Source organism: Phalacrocorax carbo, chromosome 1 (assembly GCF_963921805.1).
Source record: "Phalacrocorax carbo chromosome 1, bPhaCar2.1, whole genome shotgun sequence".
Classification (NCBI taxonomy): domain Eukaryota; kingdom Metazoa; phylum Chordata; class Aves; order Suliformes; family Phalacrocoracidae; genus Phalacrocorax; species Phalacrocorax carbo.
In genome coordinates, this window is record NC_087513.1 from 38,005,434 (window position 1) to 38,031,806 (window position 26,373).

Consider the following 26,373-nt stretch of genomic DNA (forward strand, 5'->3'; position numbering starts at 1 on the left):
TCTAGACTTGAGCTGAAATGACAGCAAGACCTGGAGCTGCTGTGAGCAATGCCTTGACAGCACCCGATGCAGCGCTATGGACAGGGCAGGCACTGGAGAAACCCTGGTGTAACTTCAGGCTGTTTCAGGAAGCTCCTGCTCTGCTGCTGCCAGATCTCCCCTTAGTATCTGCAAGTAGGTCTTTTTTCCATAACGCACAAACTCAGTAGAACAGATGATGTAGAGAAGTGAGAGGGAAAGTTAACAAATCTGTCCAGCAGAAACAAAGCTGAAGTGTTTGAACTAGTAGCACTAGGTCTGGCCAAAGCTTTGAGCCTGGCTTTTGGAGCTTGAACTTTACAGGCAGCAAGTCATCTGGAACAGCTTTGCATTTTTTATTTTATAATTTTTTTTTTAACCTTAATATTTCTTGAAATGCAGCTGAAGCTGGAAGAAGGCCAACTGGACCATGCATATGCACCTCATGGGGAAAGTGTGCCGGGTCCTGGCAGCCAGTGGTGCCTCTCGGTCGGACACCCTGTGAGCATCACCAAGTGTGCACAGTCGTGCTGGCTCCCTGCTACTCCATGGTAGCAGAGCTTGCGTTTCAGGTGGTAATGAAGTTATGCTGCCAGTTTGTGCATAGCATAAACAAGAAAAGGCCTAAAGTCTCTCCAGTTCCCGAAAAGTCAAGTGAAGAGGCATTAAAAGTGATATATTTTAAATCACGCGGCATAGCCGAAGTTAAAGGGATAGTAACCTAAACTTTGAATTACTTAAAAAACCCCATGTGCATGGGTTTGCTGATGGCAGCGGTACAAAAAAAGGCAGTTTGCCCTCAGGGCTTCTGCTTTCTTTTTGTGCCTTATGTATTTGTCCTTTGAACTGTTGTGCACACCTGGACTTGGCAGGATGCTAATATTAAATATCCAAATTATCGAGCACTATAAGAAGCACTTCATAAAGCTATAATTTTGTCAGTTGCTGAAATTGGGATTTTTGGACTAGGGCTATAGTAATTTAACATCTTCTATTAGTTTACCAGTTTTGATTATCTCATAGCCGCTGCTTACAGGTGCAATGTTTGGCATCTCTCTCTCTGGTTAACTGCAAACTTTTCAAACGTTGTTAAAAAGGCAGTTTCTGTCTGACCTATTTTAATAGATTGGTATTTTGACTTTTCTTATTATTTTTCTTTAACTGATTTTCATCTATGACACATAGATGCACTTTTCCCATACATACGCCCTGTCCAGTGAGAAGGTGTGATAAATTCTGTAGTTTGTTTTTTTAATGGCAAAATTACTTCCAACTTCTTACTCGACTTTTTCTGAGGCATTAATGTCTTCTTTTAGTATTGTCCGATATCACATGGACTTCAGCTTAAAACTTTTCTGACATGGGGCGCTGCCTCTACACAGGAAATTTTGTGCTCACACTAGCTTTAAAGGCAAAGAGATGGAAAGTTTACTTGTAGAAAGTTGATGGTATTTAAGAGAGTGGTGTTACAGTGTGCACTTTGAGTAGTATTTTTTTCCCTTTTCTAACCTTTCTGACTGTATTCTACTCATGATTAATGATCTTTCCGAAAGTTAGTGGTGAAACTCAGAAAATCAGGCAGCAGCATTTAGTGCCTTTGGAACAAGTAGCAAAATAAATTACTCCATATAAAAGAAAACACTTGTTATTTTAAGGAAGCATGTTCTAAGAAATTGACAGGAGCAGAAAAAGTTTGGCCAAAATGTCTGAGGAATTTTAAGAAATTCCTGTGCTTTTTACTGTGGTGTGTGACCAATGGCTTTAGCCAATCTTTGTTAGAGGAAGAGCAAAAAGCTAGCAAATGTGAGATCCATATTTATAAACAGCTCCTGGGGCATCCCTGGAGATTCAGAGCACTTATGCTTTTAACCTCAGCCTAATATTAAGCTCCTTTTATGCCTTTTAAAGAAAAAAATCTCAAAAAATATTTCCGTCCTCATCTCCCTGCCCTGGGTTTTCAGCACCCAAGTGTCTTCTGTGCCTCAGGTTCCCTGTTTTCCTTCCTCTTTTGATTTGAAGATGGTGCTTTTGGGAGAGCACTAAATCAGGGCAGAGGCTGCGCTCCTTTCCTGCCCCACAGCCACTTTGCTGGCCCTGGTGAAGGGAAAAGCCCAGCTCACACCAGCAGCTCGTATTTTGCCTCCTTGCCAGTAGATACAGCAGATTATCCTTTTTAAAGGAAAGTTGATGTCACCACATTCAGCAACAGCCTTGGTGTGGGGGAGAGATCCACAGGTTGCCAGGACACAGGTAAGAGTACAGGGGCTGCTATGGGGACTGAGGTTTGCTCTTCAAACTCCCCCCGCAGCACAGCTGTGCAGCACGCATAGAGGCAAGCTGGCTGCAGGTCGTACCCTGCCCTGCGTGGCCACCCGAGGGCCCCGTGCCCCAGGCTCCCCCCAGCCCCTTCAGAGGTCAGAGAGGTGCTGGGCGTCCCATGGGAGGTGTGAGACCGAGGGCTGGGGGACCACCACGTTGAAGGCCACCAGCCATAGCCGTTACACACATCCATGCTAAGAAAGCTCCTTCTTCAGTAAACCTGAGCTGTTTTACTGCCATCCGGGGAAGGATATCAGGCAAGCGGCCAAACCACCTTGTTTGGGCTGTTTCTGATTATGGCCTGGGGTGTAACAGGGGGCTGGGCTGGCCCTGCCCCTCCTCCACAGCCAGGTTTCTCCCCGCACTGGACCTGGAGGGCCGCAGCCATGCATGGCGATGGAGGGGTTGGTCTCCTGTCGGATCAGGCTTGCTGGGGAGCATCTACAGATCCACCGCATGAAGGACAACGTAAAAACAGATCCTTAGAGAGTTGTCCTGCCTCTCTCTGGCCTAAGCAAGTCTCTTTACTCGGCCTGTGGGTCCACTAAGTAAGACCAGCAAAGTCAGGCTAATCAACTAGACTTTTTCTTTTATAAGCCAAACCATCTCACTCATTAAGATTAATTTTATGCTCCAAATTTTGTGTTATTTTTTTATTTATGTCCCAGATAATAAGGTTCCCAGAACTGCAGTATAGAAGGCCCAGTAATCTCTTGTTGGAGATTGTTCTTCAGTGCAGACAGGAATAATTTTCATTGCTTCCTAGCCACAGCACGTTACAAACTGTGTGACCCTTGACTGTCGCAAGAGGCAGCACCCGAACCTTATACAGTCTGAACACAACGTGGCACGGGAGCATCACCCTTGAACAGGAAACACTGCCAGCACTGAACCATTACCTGCTTGGACAGAGGCTCTGAGGAGAAGATGCTGGGTACCGGAGTCACCACGAACAGGGCACAGCAGCTTGGCATGGCCAGCTGGCAGTGTGGGCCATGAAAGGACATGGTGGAGGGGAAATACAGGGAGAGAAGCACCTGCCTTTGGTGCTATCCCCGCCTTTGCAAAGACACAAGAAGAAGTTGCTCTTCTGAAATATTTTTAAGAGCTGTGGGGCTAAAAGCAGAGACAGAGAAACCAACCCCACTGTGCCACTGTTTTATGAGGGTGCTCTAGAAAAGCCATCATCCCAGCCCCGCACTGATGAGACCGCAGCAGGCCACGCAGAGCAGTACTCGAAAAACTAAAGCAGCATCTTTATTTTATACATAAACGTCAGTATAAAAAGTTTATTACACAAGAGCTGTTTTGTTTACAATATATTATATTGCTTCAAGCTGATGCGGAAAGTTCATACATTATAGTTCTACTTTGTTTACAATATATTACGTTGGTTAAATGGCACCACTGCCGTGTATTTCTAATACACAGTACTTTGCAAAACCGTAAGGCCAAAAATAACACTGAATTGAATTACTCAGTTTTTAAATTAGGCAACTTATTTATTTTTCTTAGGGAAAAGTCTAAATATGCAATAGCAAAAATGTAAAATGCACCTTTCCTTTGTCTTAGGCAAATTAAATCTGTAGTCATTGAAGTTATTCAGGTTAGCATCTACAAGGTTTTCTGCTTGAATATTGTTACTTAATTTTTGGAAAATATTTGCAGCTATATAATCAAAAAAGGAAGTTTAAACATAACTGAAGTATAGTACAAAACACCATCCAAAGCACTGAAAGAAGAAGCCTATATAATCATGCTATAGAAGTATTTATAAAACTTAAAAGGAATAGTAAATATCAGCTCAGTGGTTTATAATGAAGCTAATAAAATTCCAGCCGGTAATCTTAACTGTAACGAACAGCATTTTAACATTCAATCCATGAGAGGTTAATGAAGGCTATGAACTTTGTGTAACACGAACCGTTTCAGATGTTGGAGTTCACCAGATATAATTGGATTCGGGTGGAACATGCCTCTCCTCAGTCCTTTTTGGAGAAGGCGTGTGCTGCCTGTGCTTGCTGCCTGCTGGCCTCAGGGCGCTCAGACCGCTGGCTCCATACCCTGGAAAATTATCCAGTTCAAGAGAAAAGAAACCACAGAAGCGGGCTCGCGATCCACAGCTAATACTTCAAGTGGAAACAGTCTCACCCGATTGAACAAAGGATTTTGCTATGCCTTACGCAAACGCTCACCCTTCTCTGTGCCCCCCGGGACGGACGAGGTGCTGCCAGACTGAAAGATGCTCTCGCGTCGCCAGGGAGCCCTGGGGACCATCAGCACGCCCAGGCTGTCACTCAGCCCTGGGTTCATGTGTGCACAGCCCACGCAGGGTGGGTGACAGTCATGCCGATCTGCCAGCGACTGGTTCTAAAGAGGGGTGTAAGCATTCCCCTGGGGACAATCTGTGCCAGCTACCTGAGTTTGGCTTTGGTTTATGGCTGAATGCAAAAAGAAAGACCAGCAGCAGCAATAAACACCTGGGGGGGGGGGGGGGGCAGGAGAGGGGGGGAGGGCAGGAAAGCAGCCTGAAACAGGCTTAGCAGAGCTGCTTTGTTGTGGAAAATGAAAATGAACAATAAAAATGGAATTCAAAGTATTATGTTGTAATTATAGTTTCATTTACCCATCTCATTACTTAAAGCTCATGGAAATTATGTTGAAAAACCGAGTCCCAGGTTCAATTTTTTTTAACCACTTCTTTTTAAGAAAACAGCTTTAAGACGGAGCCACTGATTTGGTGCAGTAGGAAGCAAGTCTCTCAATTAACTATAAATCTTAAGATCAGGAGATGTTTAGTTTTAGTTTAAAAGAGTGAACTGCAGTGAATGCAGATTTGTATGCAATTTAAGCCCTACATAGGCCCTTAAAATGGAGGTGAATTTTACCCAAATGGCCTATTTTCAGTTTCTTTGCTGAATACAAAGACAGTTTTGCAGTGCAAAACACAGCAGGACTGTACCCAAACTCCAAGTAATTAAGGATGGAAAAACATGGAGCTGACAATAATGTGTGACTATTGACTCCTCAACACGGTAGTTACAAGTTTTGGTTTTGTTGTACAAGGTAATTACTTCTTTGGGATGGTTATTCATTGTACATTTTTTTCTTTCACTTGCTGAGTTCTTTATAGAAGAATATTACAAGAAGAAAAAGTTTATATTGAACTTACGAAGTCCATATTGATATCCATTTTTTCTAACCATAACTTATAACTTACATTAATCGTATTTCTCCTTCAGGGAATGACATAGTGGACACAGGTCCACTAGCTAACAGCAGAAAAATGGACTCCCCACACCTAATTTTCACAGCATAATCCATCTTAGTTAGATAATATAATACCAATTTTTTAATGATACAACTATATTTATTCTAATATATTTTAATGCAATACAAATCACAGGCAAGAACAGCATTTAATAAAAATGAACATTCAGTTGATGCTGCAATGTAAGGTTCACATCTCTTATGGGTAATTGGTGGGTTTTATAGCTTCAATTTTTTTCAACTTCTGTATCGTTGCCACTTAAACCATTAAATGTGAATCATTAGCTAACAGTGTTTAAGCTAAACATTAATACATCATAGGAAAATGTACAGCATGTCTCTTGAAGATCTGCTGTCACAGCACTATTGCACATGAAATATAAAATTAAATCTGAAGTTGTTACTGGATCTACCCAATTGTATTTCAAATAATTTTATAGTGCTATTTTAAATCCAGTGAAATGATCAGTTGCCTCACTGGGTGTCAATAGGTCAATAAGCACAACAGAAACCCATTTTAAGGACTTTAACTTTGCTTTGGAACAATATCTTTTGTGGTCTGTGGAGCATTGGTGAGGGAAAAGAGGAGAGAACTTGGAAGTTAGTACGCATACATCTCGCATAACTCTTCGAGTTTTCCCCAAAGTTTCTAAAGGACATTTAATTTTTTCTAAGTTTTAATCAGCTTTAAAACCTAACAGAGTTTTATTTCTAAAAATGCCTACCCAACATTTTACAGCCAGCTGACATTACTGAGGAGTACTGAAGGACTTAGGTCCCTTCCATACCATGGGTGGAAGCCACATGAGAACATCTATAAATCTGGCTGATACCAGAATCTGGAATTTCTAATACAAGGGTGATCTTGGTAAAACACTTTTAAACAATTCTGAGGAGTTTTTTAAGTAGCTAAAATTATGGAGTATTGAAAATCTTTGTTTTATTGTTTGGATTAAAGATCAGAAAAAATGGAGTGGAGTATTATTAATGAGGCTGGAAAGGCTCTTGGAGCCATCATTTCTCTACGGCATCGGATGTGTAAGACCCCTGATATAGACTCCCAGGGTTTGCTTCTCACTTACTTTTATTGCAGTGTCTCCCGTGCCAGCCTTCTTTGCACTGGCATTTGTTGGGCTCAGCACACGTGCCGTACAGGCCACAGCCGGGTTCGCAGACAGCTGTAAGAAAGCGAGGGCTTATGCCTGACCTCTTGACATTTCATCAGGAGACAGAGACACATATTTGCTTTCTGTGCTGTTGTTCCTCATGATGGGTTGGTCCTGGCACAGGCTGGGGCTCTCACAGTATATCTGTGGCTTTGCACTAAGTGCGTGCAGAGCCCTGAAACATTTCACCCCCCATTCCCCTGCAAGGTCTGGCTCAGTCTCTGGCAGAGGTAAGCAGACGGAACAGCAGAGCTGAGCATACACCAGAGCACAGAACACAAAGTGCTACCATTGGATTTTCATGTTGCAATGTATTGACATTTCATTAAGCATTTCTCTATTACTAAGCTGCTATGACTAAGCTGACACATCATTGTTTTACAGAAACTTAGAGTATAGAAGAAACTGTGGGAAGGCTTTTGGAAAAAAAGTTTCTGGTTTCATAATTCCCTTAAGTGTGGTGTATGCTGTATGTCCAGAAAGTATATTAACCTGAAGTACTTTGACAACAAACAGTTAGTGCTGACACTGTGTAAAAAGATACTGTACAGCCAGCTTGATGCTCCTACATGGAGCTGATGGAGTGGCTTTGGTACTTACGCTTTGAACACAGGTCTCCCTGGTAGCCTTTGGAGCACTTGCATTTATTCTTGCCAGTACATTTGCCTCCATTTCGACAGGGCTGATGGCATTTACCTAGAAATCAAAAGCGCAGAAACTTAGTCTCCTGCAGCTACTGGAGACAAGTGTCTGAGAAGCCTGCCTTGTACCCAAAAAACTCATCGGATGGGAGTGTGCAGTGTGGATCTGCCAGGAGATCTCTGCTGCAAGTCTGTGCTTCCAATGTATATGCATTCTTCTGCTTTGAAAATATTACAATAATTTGGCACAGCCAAAGCCCATGTGTCCATACAGCTTTTGCCCAGACTTGTGCCGCTTGGACGTCGCAGAGTCCCCTGTGCCACCGGTCAGCATTGCCTCCCGCTCTCCTCACCCTTTGTGCGGGGGCAGCACTGTCCAGACTTCACGTTTGCAAAGGGTGGGACCCATACCCAGGGGGCACAGGCAAAAGAAAATCTAGTGGCACCCAAGAGAGATATTAAGCCCTAGGGAGCTCAGGAACTGACAGGTATGGCTGCTGCTTGCAGACTGGCTGGGCCTGTCAGCTTGTGGCTGCGGGGCACCACAATGCGGTGGATGGTACAGTGAGGACTGTTCCACACCACAGCTCTGAAACTAAAGGCACACTAAAAAAGCATGCCCTGTTTGCAAAGAATAGAGCACCTTTGGTAACAGTAATTAGAACTGGCAGAAATTTTCAAGGCTTTTGGTTCAAAAATTACTTTCCTCACATTCACACTTTGCCAGAGGAAGAGGCTGGGTCTGACAGCACTATTTGGTCCTGACCTACCTGGGAGGGAGGAGTCCGTGTTGGCAGAGGAGATCCACACTTAAGTTTCTGCTGGTCCTGACTCACACCAAGGGCCTTCCTCAAACTTAACATCAGGTGTCCCACCACCAGACTGTCGATCCCTTGCTAGAATTTGTCAGCATTATTGAACTAATTAAGTCTTCACTCGTCTCTAGGAAAGGCGAGCACAGTGCCCATGAGCTAGGTCACCCCCAGGCTGAGGGAGGCTCAGTGCCACGTCCCTGAGCATCAGGAGCTACACCGTCAACCTCTTGCCTTCTTGGTGGCCATATGTACCAGCGCAGCTTTTCTTGCTCTTGTACAAAACATTTTTTTTTGTCTTTTCTAATCCCACAACATTTTCTGGATTCTTCAGAAAAGAGAAGAAAAAGCCTTTCCTAGATTTAGCACTGATATTTACTCCAATCTGTGAGCAAACAAAAACTGGAACCTGGGGCAGCAAACTGCTTCCTTTGCTTTCGTTTTTTTTTTTTTTTAAAGGATGTTAACTGAGACCTGCACATGATAATTTAAGGATCAACTCACCCTCCCCACTGCTGGCTTGCTGTGCTGAAAACCTCAGCAAATGCACTCATCTCATGACCACAGCCTGCTGCCTTGGGAGCTCAATAGCCCAGGTAGCGCTTGCTCAGCTCTCAACCCCTTCAGACTTCCATGATGCATGTGTGTATTGTCAATATAAAAGAAACATTTGTTCCTTAATGTGCATAATTGTTTTAATAGCCCTGTAACAAGCTTCATAACCAGCTAACGGAACAAACCATGCTAAGGAGAGTTTATGTAAAACCACTATTTCCCTGCAGAAGCCTCTGGAGAGGGAACCTGTTGGTATTCTAGTTTGCAAGCATTTGTATCTGAAGTAATTAACAACAATGCTAAGGAAATCCAGGGATTCTCCTAGTCCTTGAAGTATATCTAGAGAATATGGGTCAAGGTCTGATACTAACTTCCACAGAGTTGCATTAGGCAAATATTGGGCTCAGCACAGCTCAATTAACTTTGGACCAAGGTATTTTGACAGAATGAAGGAAAGAGTAAAGAAAGTTATTGACCAAGAAATGGAAAAAGCAACAAAACAGTTGGTGACAAATGGAGGAGGAATCCAAAATGAAATAAAACTCTCTGGGCTCAAACTGAAACACTAATTAGAGACAATGCATAACTATAGCTAGAAAAAATGTGGAAGACTGTGAATGCTTGTTAGTATTGTAGACTGGGTCCAGTACATTTCCCAGGAGTCTTAAAGACTGATTCAACTATTAGACAAGCACTCAAAATCTTTAAACAATATTAAAAAAAAGAGGACTTTGCAGTTTTCAGAAGATGGCTGCCTGTTAAAAGGTTTTCTCTCCTTGTTATTTCAAGACCCTCATGACTGAATATAGCTGGCTCTGGATCTAAGAGACTGAGCCGTGTTTCTCCTCTGGTGTTTCTAAGCCTTGTCTAGCATTTCTCACAGTCTTCCACTGTTGTGCTGGCACTGGTGCAGTGCCCAGAGGTGGTAGCAGCCATCAATCATGGCCTAACAATTGACATTGCAGCTTTACAAAAGCCAAGGCAAGTGCATAGCTTTCCTTGCTCTCATTAATATGATCCCAGCTTAGCTCTTAGCATACTCTGATCCTGAGATTTTTTTTTCTTTTGTACAGAAACTAATTTACTGCCTGTATTTTAATTAATATAATTTGCTTTGCACAGGTAAGCCTTTGCAAGAAGCCAAAGTCAGTTGTACCTACCTCAAGTAGCAGTAGACAACGAGCTTAAGAGCCCCTGGGACAGACCAATTAAGTGGAACAGCCTTAATTTTACATACTGTAATATCAGTTGTAAGAATTTTCCTCAAAAAAACACCACTGACATAAAATACATGCTTCTCAAACTTTGAACCAAACCTTATTCATCATCTGAGAAGCATCAGCAGTTGGCTTCTTGGGGGCTGAAGAAAGAAATGAGGTTCTGTCAGAGTGTCAAATCTGAACTTGATATAAGCAAAGGTAAGCTCAGTGGAAACCCACACTGTTGTTCTTGCTGACATCTGATTTGGATTTATATCACAGGGCGATCTTTATTAATTTAATAACAATAAAGCTTCATCGCTTCCATTTGTCTCCAGTTTTGACTGGGTAAAAAGGAGTTGCAAAATGCCTTTTACTGTATAGGGATATGGTGAAACATTTACATAAGTTTACTGTTTATCTACATGTAAATACTGTGCAGAATGTAGGTCTTATGGTATCTGTGTTCTTTCTTTGCACTGTAATTCATTTACCGTCTCACATTATCAGCAGAGTTTATTTCTCTGTGTTTCCAAATTATTTGACGATACAAGTTTCATAACTGTGAGAAAAGCCTGTCTTTACTGATGCATATTAAGAAATTGGCTCTTACGGGCTCTCCCAAGCCAAATGCTGCTCTCCGTGCTCCTGTGAACATTAGAAACTTTAAGCCCAGAAAGAATGACCTAGGTGTACATTCTCAGAACTGAAATGCCCATGTTGAAGTGTGGGGAACTATAGAATTAATCCAATTTAACTGAGCTACAAGAAAACTCTTCTTCTAGTGAGATCAAATACTTGACAGCTGACCTCCCAGGTCTGGTCCAGCCTGGCCGTATCTCCACCCCCAGCTTTACACAGCACACTTAGATCAACCATGAGCTAAAATATTTTTAATTGCTTTGATGCTAAACTTCTGAATATAGCAAGTCTTCTGATGTTTGTGACATGGATTTTCCAGTTGTCATGTGAATGCAACTTAATACGTTAAGTGAAAGCTCTCAGCTCTTATGGTTCAGTCCTCCCTTTACCCCAAACCCTTCCATTCCCATCTTATAGTAGCTCTTTCAGAGATGCAGGCTCAAACATAATCTGCTGTGCACAAGTACGAATTGCTGTAACTTTTGAAAATAGCTGCTCCACACAGGCTTGGCACAGCAGCACATCTGTCTGCCACAGGGTATTGCCTGCACACTTACAGCTTGAGGGTTGTTACCAAGCCCAGTTACTAGTAAAAACAAAACACGGTAGGGGATGAGATGGTCTAGCAAAGAGTCAAACTTAGTAGGAAACTCATTTGAAGGCAGGCAGCATCTGACTCTCCAGGGGCCCCAAACTGCTGTGCGAGACCCTCACTGTGAGCCCAGCAGAGACAGGTAGCACTTCTCATTCAGACACTGACACTATAATAAGTTGACGTAAGTGAAAGCAAGCACATGGAGATGCTACTCACTAATTTCACATTGGTCTCCTTCATAGCCCGAAGGACAAATGCATTTTCCCAGATAGAAACACGTTCCTCCATTTAAACAGGTTGTTGTACAGTTCGCTGAAACAAATAAAACAGGAATGAACTAAATCACTAATACGAACTCAGTCTGACTTGGCCATAATGTTTTCTGCTGATCATAATAAATACACATTGAGTAGGTAAAAAGGTTGCATTATGGTCTTTTCAACTGGTTTACAAAGGAAGACTGAAATGCATTTCTTCCTACGTGCTTTATTTGGGCACACACACGTGTCATATAGAAAGAGACAAGTGAACAATACAGCAATGCGGTCCCTGAGGACAGATGGTGTTACATCTTTATCAATCCCCACGTGTAAAGCTTGTTGAAGGATCAAGTCACTATTGCTATTGAAACTGCCAGTGTCTGATAAAAGGAGCAGAACCTAGGACTGGAAGATACTTCTACAAGAGGATACTTCACTACAGTTCTTAATTAATGCATTGACTAGAAAGAAACCTTTATAAGTTTTTGCTGTGTGGTGACATGGATGCAAATGCTGTGTCTCACCTGCTAAATTGCTTACATTGTGTTAGATGTGACTTTTCACCAAACAGCTGGGATTCACATTAATCCTTCAAGACACTGGGAGCATTTCATTACAGGGCACTTCTGAAACGTTTTTTAAATGCAGCAAAACTCTCATCAAGGACTAGATAAAAGTCAGAAGGACATTGAGAACAACAGTTTGTGCAAGTATACCTACAGGCCTAGGAAGGTTCCCATCATTTTGCTGGAAAGCACACTAGGACCTTTTGCATTTAGTCTTTGCTTCACACAGTTCTGCAGCAGTAAATGCAGCGTGATATTCTGTAATCTGCTCTGCCATGAGCAGATCAGTTATATTTCTGCAGGAAACTACTTGGTTATTTTCTACATGGTAGCTTGGACTGTTCCAAATTACTGTTCTGAACAAGTGATTATTCCTTTTTATCCTTCCTCAGCCACAACGCAGCATCAAAAAATGAATGGTCTGCTTATTTTTTCATGTGTCCAGATGTAGTAATGTAGTAAAGTACTAATGTAGTAAATAATTAGTAAAACTAATTTTACTCCAGGAAACTAGGGTTCAAATAGAGATAATTTTTTCTTCTAGGCCAGAAATATAAGTGAATTTTGCAGTAGGTCCCACAGCTTTCAGTGGATCAACTAAAGCAATTATCTGAATCACCCTTCACAGAGCTGGCGTGTATGGATGCCCGCACATCCAGCTACAAAAGCACGTCCAACGGCTCCCAGGTTGTGATAGAGCATCTATTTGAAGAATCACAAAGCTTTTAAAACTTACTTACTTCATCACTTGCCTGACTTTCCAAAATCCACTCCTGGAGGGAAACTAACACCGGGGAATAGAGAGAGGCTGCCAGATACGGAGCCCAGGGGTTTTAGCCGGCAGTTACCTTTGTCGCAGTTGATGCCGTAGAATCCGGGGGGGCAGATGCAGAGGCCGGGTGTGATGCAGAGCCCACCATTCATGCAGCGAGGAGCACATAGTGCTGAGGGGCAGGAAGAACAGAAAAAACATTGCTGGTATGATTGTAACTCTCTATTTGAATACACAGCACATTGTCTCCTCAAGCTACTTTCCCTTCTGCTGAATGTACCCAGTCACCTTTGCAAAGCGTTTTTGGAAGTGGGTTACATCAATTACACCTCTGGTTCATATCTGGCAATTTGTATACAGCATTACTAAAAAAGTGAAGATTAAATTATGTTCAAATCTTGTTTCATATGTAAGCAGAAATTGCCTCCTGTACAGTTTAATTCCAAACTGGGGAGAGCAAAGTCCCCCGCCATCTCTATAACTGGACTCTGGAGCTGTAGCTGGTGCCTCCGCTCTGCAAACAGGACTGTCTCTTTAGGGGCTGAGCTCAGAGTTGTCAGCAATTCAGTGGGGTTCCCAAGCAGGTTTTTCAATGAACCCTCCCTTCTCCCTCTGCATAACTGAACATAAGCATGGATACCTAATTTAGGCTAGGGAAGCCTGTCGTGTGGCCTGGTTTGGTGACCTGACTGTGCTGCATGCTCCCCGTGAACCCTATCCAGAGCCCCTGTGCTCTCCCAAGCCTTCTCTGCAGTTGTGGCCACCCCCCCAAGGCTCTTCCGGGGAGGCATGTCAGGTGGCAATGCTTCATTTTGTGGTTGCCCACATGGAGAGAGGCTGGATCCATACTAGTGAGTTAAACGGCACCCAGGCATGGGGCCAAGTGGGGGCACAGGATCATCCATATTGTGAAACTGTTGGTGCCATTCCTGGCATGGCTTTGTCCCTGGCCAGCCAGCAAACCATCATGGGCATGGACCCGGAGTAAGCAGCAGGCACAGGCTCCTCCCAGAAGGGAGTTTGGAGGGTGGTTTTTTGGAGGGTAAGAGAGTTTATTAAACATATGAATGCAAACTGCATCATCCCAGTTGGCCTCCAGGCCAAAGAACTCATCCTTTGTACTTCATATTTTGGATGTAGCCAGAGCATCTGGGAGCTGAGTGAAGGATGCTATTGGAATAAGATGCCCATGGCTATGGTTTGCTCCATCTCAAGTCACCCTGGGGAGGGTCTGCAACTGGGGGGGAGTGAAGGAAGACATAGGAAGAAGTGCTAGTTTCCTCACCACGTCACTCAATTTCTTGGTCCCCCACTCCTGGAAATGTCATTCGGGGCTATTAGTCACTAATGGAAAGGAAAAGGAGACTCTTTCCTTCATCTTCCCATCTTCGTTGTCAGACTGCCTCCAAATCTTATCTCCAAATTAGATATTATCTCCAAATTAAAAAATGCTGAACAACAGAAGTCCTGTGCTTTGTTTCCCAGTTAGTCCTCATTAGCAGAAGAATTTTATTTAACCTTTTTACCAGATGGATTCCCTGTGATTAACGATTACTTAACTACTCTGTCAGTTTTTGTTAAAAGCAATCTCTCAGAGAGAAAACATCTTTCTCGTAAGCAACTGATGTTTCCATTAGACCATGGGTGATAGTAATTCTCTTATATGTGTGGACTCAAAATATATTAAATCTTCAGAATAGGCCATTCTTTTAGGGGAGGCTACAGTGCAGTAGCTACAGTTTGTTGAGATTATTGTAAAAGTTGAGAAGACTTTTTTTAAAGTTACCTTTCTCACAGTGAGGCCCATAAAATCCATCTGGACATTCACAGACGTGTCTTTCGTTACAAAACCCTCCGTTTCTGCATCCTCCTGGACACTCCGCTTCATAAAATATAATGACAATCTTAATTGGATATTACATACTTCAGCTGTCAGCCAACCTTCAGTAGGATCAATATATTCCTCTGACACAACAGTAAAAATACTTGCTGACAGACAGGCAAATGCTGGCAGAAATAGAAGTTCAGCTAAGACCTCCTCAAGAGAAATTAGTTTCCTTTTGTTAGTCTAAAACAGAGATTTCATCACATGTTCAGACAAACACACAATGTGCTTGTTGTCAGACTGTGCATTTCCATCACTCTGCTGTTCTGCAAGTGCATGAGTAATGCGGATGCTCTGCTCAGTCCAGCACTTTTTCCTCCACATGGAAACGAGCAGGCAGTGCAGGACTTGCATCGCTGGTTAGACCTGCCCTCAGTATGCAGGACCAGTTTCAATTTCTGCAGCTTTAAGTAGACTGCGCTGCAACTTGCATTGCATTAATTGCTACGTCTGTTACTACAGAGGTGACAAAGTGGTGAAATCTGTATTGTAATGGAAGAGTCAGCTTCAAGGCTAGAGGAAAGAAGGCCAGAAAGGAAGATGAAAGCAGTCCTGCACAGTGGTCCTGTATCACCATCCAACTCATTCACATCTCAGCTACTGATCAAACATTAAAGCATATAGCAACACTGGCTGCATTATGCAAGGATGAGAAATACCTCTGGATACCATCACCATCCTCAAAACCACCAGAGTCCATGGAACAAGCAGCGAAACAAACTGAACCCTATGGAACCCCATGAAAACATGACTGCTGGGTAGAAAAACAATTGCTCAGAAACACTTTCCCAGATCCCTCACAGAGAATCATAGAAACATTAAAGTTGGAAAAGACCTCTAGGATCATCAAGTCCAACTGTCAACCCAACACTACCATGTCTCCTAAACCATGCCCTGAAGTGCCACATCTACATGTCTTTTGAACACCTCCAGGGTGGAGAAGGCAGCAGGCAGGAGAGGCTGCCTACTCCCATTGGAAAAAGCGCACATCCCTTGTGATCAGTGGTACCAGGGCCACAAGGCAGCTTTAGCAGAGTAGGCATGACCTGCTCACCTTGATGCAAGCTGCGTGACACTCTGAGTGAGAAGGTTCAAAAAACTCTGAGGCAGCCGAAACTGAGAGAGCAATCTTACTGTACCCATCTCAACCCAAACCTGAAGGTCATCTATCAGACAGCAATTGGCTGTAACGTTGGTATCACATCTTTCTTCTTTTTTAGTGTAACAGTGCTGTAAACATTGTGACTGACAACACCTGCCAACAGCATCCTTACTTCTTCTCCATTGCCTTGTCACCTGATTTCATCAGGAAGTGCTGGCACCTACCATCCATAGGCTGTAAAGGTGTGCCATTGATTCACACTGATTCACAGCTGAATAATACCTGAGTTCAAATTCAAGCAGTTATAGCCTTTAAAGTGCACTTGTTTAAAGCAGTAAGGAGTAGCAGGATGCCTATAAATTCAGGAGGGTCAGGTTGCCTAAGGCACTTTTGCAGCCCACAGAAATTTTTTAACTGTAACTCCTATTAATACAGAGGAAAACATAACCCTGGACTTAAATAAATTTGAATGATTTTCCCTTCTTCTCATATTTGAGTCAGGTGACATATCTGTTAGCTGGACTCATATACAAATAAACTTGTTTTTGAAAATTTATCTAATAGCTGATCAGAGCCACAGGAAACGACGGCTGCCGTAACTACGAGCAGTATTCCGTTGCGCTCACGGTCTAGCTCTCTATTTAGCGGGATGCAAAGGGTAGCGTTGAGACTAAGCAAAAGGAAAGAAAATCTGAAGTATTGGTCAGGTGGCTGGATGCTGTGTACAGCTGCCAAAGAAACAGGAAAGAGAGAGGAGGAAAGGTGTAATTTTAAAATATTCTTCCATCCAAGGCCAAAGATACATGAAGCAAAAAGTGTTGCTTTAAAAGTAAAGATGTTTGCAGCAGTAGTAATAGCGGTAAAGGCTTTTTTGTCTTATTGTGTTTCAACACTGTAGCCTAGGACTCTTTCTGGAAATGCTTCCCTCTTTGTACCCGAATGCAGAGCTGCTATTCATTACAGAAAATGGATGCTTAAATACATACCATTTCAAACAGAAAAATAGGAAAACATAATGTTTTGTGTGGCCATCTCTTAGCCACAACAAATCCTCTCCTCTCCCACAAAATTGCTCCCTTGCTCCCCTCACTTCCTCCAGTGGGGGCCTTTTCTGGATGGCCAAGAGTGACTGGAAACTGTGACCGGGGCCCCGGCAGGAGGAATTGGAGCTCCTTGCCATGAATGACATCTTTCATAGGAAGGAAACTCACCCCTGCTTAACACCAACCAAGGACATTCTCATCCTTCTCAGCATCTGTCCCAAAACAGTGCGGTGTCCACCTCACAGGATAGAGGGCAGGAGTGGGAGTTACCCCAGGAAGAGATGAGGTGAGAAAATTCCTCCTCTGCCCACATCTAGTGTTTGGGAAGTTGTCCTTGCACCTCTCAGCTGGCTCCAGGAACAAAAGACTGGGACAATAATCATGCCCAGCTTTCCTGAGAGGCCATATGATGCAATACTGCTAAATCGTTAAATATTACATCTCATATCAAAATAGTAGTAACAACAACAACTAATAGCACAGGAATGATAACTTGGATGAATGCTACCACTAAACTGAGTTTGGAGCTCTCTCTGTTTAAGCCACATTGTTCCACAGTACAGACCTGTAGCTCTGCTTTCCCTATTAGATTACCCCAGCATGATTTCCAAAGTTTATTAAGTTCAGTATCTTTGAACTGAACTGAAAATAAAAAGATAGCAAATGTTTTGTATTGTATTTACATCAGACACCCAGCTTCCTACACAAGATCTCATTGATTTTACTTCCATTAAGCCCCCATTTTTCTTCCTGTTTCTCTGCCCACTTCTTCTCCCCCTCGTGCACTTTCCCTGGGGTAATTGGCAGCAGCAAGGCTTCAAAGGAGACAAGCAGCTTTGCTATTTAAGTGTAGTGAGGTTTCAAAGAATAAACAACTCCTGCTCCTGCTGCTCGCTCTTTGAAGCCACACTACAGCCAATTAGCTCAGAGAAAAGAGCGCAGAGAAGAAAGTGTGGGACTGGGAATGAAGATTTAATAGGAGAAGAATGAAAATCTCACTCTCTATACATCAGCCGCATCATGGGTTAATTTGATACAATTGCACACGACATGGGATAACTGTCTTGTCTTAGATACTGAGTTTTCAATTTCCACAACCTCAGTTTAAAGTGGTAATTATAGCTCTTTGTAGTGCATCAAATTAATCCAGAAAGTCTTATTATATAGTGTTTATGGTTCACAGATTGGTTGATTAAACAGGTTCCCTCCTTTCCAAGTAAACATTGCAATAACTCCATGGTGCCCTTCTACCAGCGCATCCTGTGTGTGTTTACTGCTTGATGACTGCAAGTATTGCAGACCAGCCTCCACCACCTTACTTGTATCCAAAACCAAGAGGTTGCCATCTGAGATCCAGAGAAGCCAAATTTTGCAAAAATGTTCTGATGTAGGATGTTTGCATTTGGTGTGTATGTGCAAGTTGAGATTTAAGGAACTGTTGAACTAAGGCACTAAACAGTATTTATTGACATCAGCATCCCCGCTACAGATCCCAGAAGTTCATTTCTCCAAATTATGTACCACTTCTGGAAATGTTAGCCTCATCTTGTTTCCACAGGACTAGCTCTCCTACAAGCACCTCAAATGATTTGCTAACAGGTGCTTCTCACGTGATACATTTCTATCAAGGTCCTTGATGCAATGAGCTGTGAATCGGAGGACAAATGCCTCTAGCCCTGTTCTACTAAGGGAGACATAGTTGGCAGTTAGAAAAGGGTTAGTAAACATGTGGCAAATCCACAGACAGAGCCAGAACAGCCTGGCATTCACCACCATTGCTCCATATTGTGCGAGCACTTTATTTCCTTGGTCTCTAGCCATTCTCCTGAATGAAACGTAAGAAAGGAGGGTGACCAGGTCTAATGGTATTTCAGGAAGTCTTCTTTAGCATTACCTTGCTGACAGGTTTTAAAGAAGATGGCATTCTGAGGAGTCTGGAGAATAATATTGCCTTCTGAATTCATTATGATCACATTCACTTCAAATGCAGCGACCCCATCTTGTTTTCCAAGGCAAGGAAATCCAACCTGAACAACTTAAAGGAGAATAATAACAATAATATTTGTATTTACACGCACATATAACTATACACATATAAAAGCATACATTGAAATACTAAAAAATGTAGATCATATTTATATTTAAGCTTTAGAGTAATGCCATCGATGAAAACCTGTAACACAGAGATACGCAGATCACCTTATTCATAGGAGGCTCCAGGACTGGAAGTACAGCAACACAGGAGATGTGCCTGCACTCCTTCACTGACATAACCCCAACAGTCTACAGCACAGACAGCAACCTTAACACAAACATACTTTTGCTTGCAGGCAAGGCAGTTACTCATGGGGAGGTATCAAAGGATACACCAAAACAAGCTGGAAGCCTATATTTAATTTTCTAAGCTGTACTGCTCACTTCTGAGTCTAAATTTTGCAGGCTCTCACACAACTTCTGCAAAAACACCTTACACAGTTTGGAAAAAAGTTAATTTAGGTATGTTTTGCTGGTTTGGAATACTTAAATAAAATACTGATTTAATCAAAACTAACTCGGTAAAGTGGTGGCAAGATGGCACATTTGATAAGTAAGATCATGGGTATGAATGTTTAAAAAGAAGACAGAGACACATTAGTCTCTGACAGAACTTGTTAAGCGTAGCGATACTTGGAGATTGCCTTTCCAGGAAAAGTATTCAAACACCTTTGAACTACAAAGAGTTTAAGTAAATAATTAAGGCCAGTAAATCTGGAGTATTTTAATGAGGAAGCAAGCCTGATACCTCAGAGCTATGGAATCCTCCTCTGTGATTGTCACAAGTGATCTTAAATAATCTTCAGATGAAACAATTTTATCTATTTTCTTCAAAATTGGCTCTTCCTAGCTGCTTTATAAATTAGATCCAGGTAACAGAAATTGTTTATTCATTTCTTCTGAAGTTGGCCTGAGATTTCAGAACCAAATCTTGATCTAACAGCCCTACATTTGGTTTGTTTTAAATTGATTGTTATAAAAAAAATTCTGCAAGTCATAAATTGGACCTTTTTTGCTATTTGTTGCCTTGGTATAATACACAATAATTTAATTTACTGCTGAAACACATTCTGCTTCTGGTAAGTCCTACAGACTGGAAGGTCTGTTGCAGTTTTCATTATAAAGCAATTTCATTGCTGAAGCACTTTTACACTGACCTTTTAAAAGACCATTACAAAAAGCATGTAACCATGTGGTAAGAAGGAAACTCTTACAGTGGCTTAAATGTAATATAAATGCAGTGAACTACTTAAACTGTAGTAACCACCTGACAGTGCAAGTGCAGGAAATCAGTGCTTGTACTAGGATATGTGTGACTTAGCTGAGCAAATTGTTATGGGGAGGAAGATATGGCAGAAGTTTAATGATGGTACTATAGCTATATCTAGATTTCATTGAATTAGTAGCAAACCCCTGACCTCCCCTGAGATTTGGTTGTGGCTTTAAAAGCCTAGGGCAAAGACCAGGCATGCATCTCTTAGGGCTAAAGTCTGAGGAAACAGGTCAGTCAGAAATCCCTTATTCCAGCAATCCCCATCCTGGAAGCATCCGTATTTTTGGACTCCCCATACGTCAGAACTCCTAGGCACACAGGAATGCAGTAAAGGACCCTCCAGTGAGCAACAAGCACCTGGATCCTGGCTGAGCTCTGTAGTGGTTCAGAGCTGAAATAAAGTCCCTAAACTCTACCAGAATCCCTGCCTTTTTATGCCTGTTTGAACAGGCACGCAGCAACAGCACTACAGTCAAAACAAGGCACAGAGCAAAAGTCCCTTGCATTCAGAACCGTGGCCATGTGCTCCTGTGGGCTACCGAAGTGCTGAGCGGGCTGTGGCAGGGCAAACCTCAGGTCTGGTCCCTGCTTCCCAAATTCAGGTTGCAGTTTACGTCTGCCCATCACTGGCTAAAATCAAGAAGAGGGAAATACAGCTCAGGACTTCCCTCTGCCAGCCATCATCCCACCACCAGGCCACAGAATCACCCCTCCTGCACATTATATTTCTGCATCCCCTGGAGCGCTTGCACCCAGGGTTGCAGAGCAGACGGCTCTAGCAGGTGTGGGAAAAATTTAACTAATTTGAAAAGGAACCTAAGGAAACCTAGTGGTTTACATCTTATTTAATTTTAGCTGGTAATTAGAATGCTTTCCTGGGACATGGAGGATGCAGGTTTAATCCCTTTTGACTGGGAGCTCATGCCTTTTCCTTCTGTTCAGCAAATCAAGGATTCCTAAATTGTCTCCATGAGAGGCATGTTGAGTAACTCCCATGTATCGGCACAGCTCTTCAAATTTGCAGGCAATTGCTTTACCCACTTGGTTAATATGTAAAAGCCACCACCAAAAGCCTCCTACAGTTTCAGGGGTGGGATTGCTTAAGAGGCATCTCTGAATTACCATTCCCAGTAGAAGCAGGCATGCAGGGTCTGTCCCTCTTGACCTGCGCGGCTGAATGAGCATAGATGCTGCTGTACCCAGAGAAGGCACCGGTTTCTCCCACAAAGCTGGAGGGAGTTTCAGCACTGTTGGTTGTTCAGCACCGAGGTTTTAATGTGTCAACACCAACAGTGGGCAGGGGGAGGAGGTGTCCTGAGCCTGACCAGTGGGCTGGAGGGCCTGCGTGACCTGCACGAGGCAGCGCTGTGTCGGCAGCCCTGGCATGTCAGCTTGCACCGGTGGCACCAGCACGGCAATGCACTGGCTGGTGCAGACTGGGACAGGAGGCGCTGGCTCAGGTCACTTAGGGGCCAGCTCCACAGGCCACTACATTTCTTCTGGTCACAGACCAATAGCTGGTCTGACTTTCCTCAGAGTGGCGTTCAAGACGTTAATCACTGCCACTACCAAAAACGCCTGACTTCATTTTTTGAACTTTCTGATCTCATTTTGAACGACCAGATCTTTCCCTTGTCAAATGAGCAGCCAGCCTCTTCTCATTGGACAGGTAGCCACACTCCACTCAAGCATCTTCTTTTGGACAAGCTGAGTAGTCTTAGCTCTTTCAGCTCTTGCTGAAAGGCATCTTCACCAGCCCTCTCACCGTATATGAACGTCTTACCATGCAGCTAGGTGTAACAATACGTGTGTTGTGAGTAGCAATCCTGGGATTTGTGGATGGGATTTTTAAATGAGTCTAAGGAACCAGTGTGATTTAAATCTAATTTAAATTTGAAGAGAATTTGATCCTTCATCTCATTAAGGATCTACTAGATTAGAGAAAGTTGAGAGAAGGACAACAAGGATGCATCCAATGAGGAGCAACTGAGTAGGCTGTGACTCTTCAGCCTGGCACAAAGAAGAATTAGGGGGAACATAATAGACATCTGCAAAATCATGGCTGGCATGGACAGGACCAACAGTATGGATTGACTGCTGTCACTACCAGTACAAGGACTAGTGCCCATCAGATGAGGCTGTTCCAGCCAGACTCGAAACAACGGGAAGGGGATCTTCACAGAATGGGAGGCAGTAAATTCCTTGCAAAAGCCATTGGAGATACCGGAAAATTATTTGGACTCAAAAAGAGCCTGGAAAAGTACTGGAAAGAGAGATTTGTAACCATGTGGGGTTATAAAAAAGACAAATCACTTAAGACTCAGGAAATCCTCTGAGCGGAAGCTAGTCAGAGCTGAGAGGGTAAACAGAAGTATCACATATGATTGCCCTCCCCTTGCTCTTCCGCAGGTCTTACGGCCACCATTGGCCATAAGACAAAATGCAGGCTAGGCAGGCCTTAAAGCACTAAAGCCATCCATATGCTTTATTGGTGGTAGGCAAATATCCTCAAAGAAGTTTTAAAAGTCCACTAATTTTGACAAGAGCACTGGGTTCAGCTACCTCTGAGTAAGATACCTAACTGCTAATCCTCATTCTTGTTTACCACTCTTATGTCTAATACAGCTGTCTTTCCTTTTTTATTCCTCCTTAATTGTTATTAGTGTAATCTTTTGGGCTAAAAAGCTTTTTCAAGAATAACTTACTACATTTGATTTGTTATTAAATACAAACTTGTGACTGACTTTCTTCTGACATGCATACCTGCAGAAAAGTTATTTGGTAATGCGATAGATTCAGCCAAACTAGACTAGATTTGTCAGAACAGTTTTGTGAACATATAAATTATAGAAATAACAACAAATTAGCCACCATTCACTATTTTTATAGCTTGTATTTATTTAAGACTACTTTTTCATTTTGCCCAGCTAGCAGGCAGCGTAAATAAACCACCATCATGGTGGTGGTTCACTGTTAAATAGCGTACATGCTTCAAATACTGCACACGTACTGATTATCAATCGCCGTTAAACACTGGACTCACTATAATGCCAAACAGACCTTAAATACAGCTTATGTATACTAAATGCAGTGGTGCATTGCACATGCTCCATGTAAGGAAACACCAGGGACATGCCCATATTAGTCCTGGAACTGAGGTACCAGTGCTACAAACATGGTAAGTGCTTTTTGGCTTTAATTAGACCGCCTATTATGACAATTAACAGACCTTCTGCTGGAACTGTGAACTCTCATCTCTGTCCTCCTTTCACTTGTAGATTATGTTTTCCCAAACATAATCACTAGGGAGTCACTTTCATCTAGCCTTTCTAGATAGTTAAAAATTAAAGGAGAAAGTAGCTTATATTAGAGGATGCTGAGTGCAGAGCTTCCCACGTATCCCACCTGCTTTATATGGAGGTGGAAATAATCTCAATGCTTACAAAGAACTTTGCCTTTGTGACCTTTTTGGTTACATTTAGAATAAATGTCTTTACTTGCCAATTTATTGGGTTTGCAATCAATTAAATTGCAGCAATTATGGTGGAAATATTATAGTACTCTTCATCCAAAGCCATTTTCAATACCAGTCATTCAATCCACAGTAGAGAGAGTAATCATTAATGTTAAATTCCTGGCCCCACAGCAAAAAGCTGTGCTGCAACATTACTTCAATGGCATTCTACTGCAAGCTGAAAATGGGAGGCAGCAAACACAAACTTTCAGAAATTATACATTAAAAGAAAAAAAAAGAGAAAGAAAGTCCAGTCAAAGGTGTAAACCTGTGTATCAGTGCTACACTTGGATCCCCATGCAGCCCCTTTTCTCATTCCTTTTCCCACATGGTCTTAGTTGGCTAAGGCTGATCATGAAACCATGATCACTAAGACACTATTGTCACCCAGACGTACACTTCTGCCTTTCTGCCAGAGACTACCACATATTAGCCCTGGAACAGATCGTGTAGACTGTTATTCATCCACTTTAGAGCAAAGTGGATTTGATAAACTCTCATGGAAAGCTGTTTTATTCCACCTGGCTCACTGTGCACCACAGTGCTTCTGCAGCAGTCGCGTTGGCTTGGGCTCAGCATCTGCTGCAGAGCTATAAGCTCCAGTGAAGGGGGAAGAATGCACAAGTAAGGGAAAGGGGTAAATGATAATGTCCTAAACTAGAACTTGTGTCTTTGAGCTAAATGTCCCGTGACAACAGCTGACCCTAACTGAAAGTAAAACATCCACAAACTGCAACCTCTGAGAAACAGAATAATTTGATAACTGTTCCTTACAGTGATCGTAGATTTTGTTTTCCAAAAGCTGCAGAACTTAAGTAATAATATTCATGCACATGAATATTATGCAACGGTTTTGCACAAGTTTCTGCTGATTTATCTACACATAAAAGCTTTGTGTGACTTGGCTCTGATGAAATATGCTGCTGTAGTCAGGCAAGACACTCACAAACTGTTCAGTGTCAAGCACTGTGGCAAGCGTTTCTTTAGCAATAAACTTCAGAACTGCAATTCATAATAAGACATTTAGACTTTATGTGGAATATTTTTTACAGGGACAGAATTTATAATACCAACAGCACAAACCTGATGCTTTATGAGGAACTGTTCCAAGCAGAGGGATATTTATAGTTGGATCTGCCATTATGCCTTTATCCAAAGAGCGCAAAGACAGGAACTCGTAGAAGTACTCAGCCTATGACAAAATAAATAAAAAATCGGTATGTATTATAATTGCATTAATGGAAGCAAGCTCTTTAGCGTATAAACTACAGCAGAAAATACAACACTTTTCATTATGTCATTCACGGGATTTGGTTCTATTATTTGCTTGAGTGCTTCTTCACATAAGCATAATTTTCAGATAATTTCCTCTTATTTCAGAGATTGCAAGTGACCATACCATAATCAGGACACAGCATAACAGCAAGGAAAATGGCATGCATACAGCGAACTTATGTTACACAGAGAAGACATTTTTTACAACCCACACCTTTTATCTGGCAGACCACAAAAATATTACGAACAGTAAGCTAAAGCTGCTTTTTGGGCAGAATCCTCCTGGAGCTGACCGGTGAGCCTGGATGACCTGCCTGCACTGCAAGCGCAGCTTAAAGGACGTACTCACAAGCACGATGCAACTGTGGCATCAGAATATCCGAAGCTTGCTCTTGGTTGATCTGCACAGCACGGCACATTGCCTTGGGGAAACAGCGCTGGACGATGAACAGCCACGTTACTGGAGCGCCATGCTAGGACACGTGTCTTGCTTACAGCTCTGACGCTGCCTTGTTCAACCTCAGCTCATTAAATCGTTCCAAGGGTGGAGCTGAGCTGGCTTCATGTCACTCACTATTAACCCACAACAAAAATTATTTGTTTTGGAGATCCCCAAAAGGTGTTGGCATGATTTTAAAAATACTTTCCACTACCTTCGTCCTACTCCTGATATGCACCTGCATTGTGGCACAGATTGTAGGCTTTGGTACTTTCTTCCATGGGTCCTGGCCTCTCTGTTGAGTCATTTGTTTAATATTTCTTAATATTCAATGCAAAGTGACCTCATACTTCTGCAATGCAGCAACACAGCTGTACGCGCCACGTACGCCTAAGATGTATGCATCCTAGCAAGTCACTGGAGGCTTCCACTACTGTCAATGGCACAGCTACAGGTGTGCAAAGCAAGTGGAAATGAACCTTTTCCCTAAAGTCTGGCTTCTCATTTACACTGAAGCATATGAGGGATCACAGGTAATGCAATTTGCTGCTCCCAGAAAAGAAACCTTAGCATGGGCACTGGCAAAAATGTGTCTTCATCCAGCAACCCACTGATAGTAGACAGTATTTTTATGTCTGCTCTTTAGCTAAAATACTGAAATAAAGAGAGAGTAAAGTCAAAACTGTATGAGAACTTTGGGCTGATAAACGTAGTTAATTTATGCGTACAATATGGCAGTCAATATCCTTAGCAGAGGACTGTCCTTTTTCTCCTGAAATATCCTGGCTCCCTAGTGCAAGGAAGCCATGGACTTACTGGAGTGAGACCAGTGAAGGGCCGCAAAGATGATCAAGGAACTGGACTGTCTGACATGCAGGGAGAGCCTGAGAGATCTGGGACCATCCAGCCTGGAGAAGGCTGAGGGGATATCTAATCAATATGTATAAATAGCTGATAGAAGGGTATAAAGAAGATGGAGCCAGGCTCTGCTCA

The 26,373-nt window shown here is 42.6% G+C and overlaps 1 protein-coding gene across 1 annotated transcript in view; it reads right to left on the bottom strand.

The window, feature by feature from the left end:
- Window positions 1-3,572: 3,572 nt before the first annotated feature.
- Window positions 3,573-26,373, bottom strand: part of WIF1 (WNT inhibitory factor 1) — a 46,209-nt gene continuing 23,408 nt past the window's right edge. The window contains exons 3-10 of the mRNA XM_064448777.1: window positions 24,750-24,858; window positions 18,740-18,880; window positions 14,602-14,697; window positions 12,892-12,987; window positions 11,434-11,529; window positions 7,374-7,469; window positions 6,690-6,785; window positions 3,573-4,401 (exon numbers count right to left, since the gene is read on the bottom strand). Of these exons, the coding sequence (XP_064304847.1) occupies window positions 4,280-4,401; window positions 6,690-6,785; window positions 7,374-7,469; window positions 11,434-11,529; window positions 12,892-12,987; window positions 14,602-14,697; window positions 18,740-18,880; window positions 24,750-24,858 (852 nt within the window). The 3' untranslated portion in view covers window positions 3,573-4,279. The remainder of the gene's footprint in view (window positions 4,402-6,689; window positions 6,786-7,373; window positions 7,470-11,433; window positions 11,530-12,891; window positions 12,988-14,601; window positions 14,698-18,739; window positions 18,881-24,749; window positions 24,859-26,373) is intronic.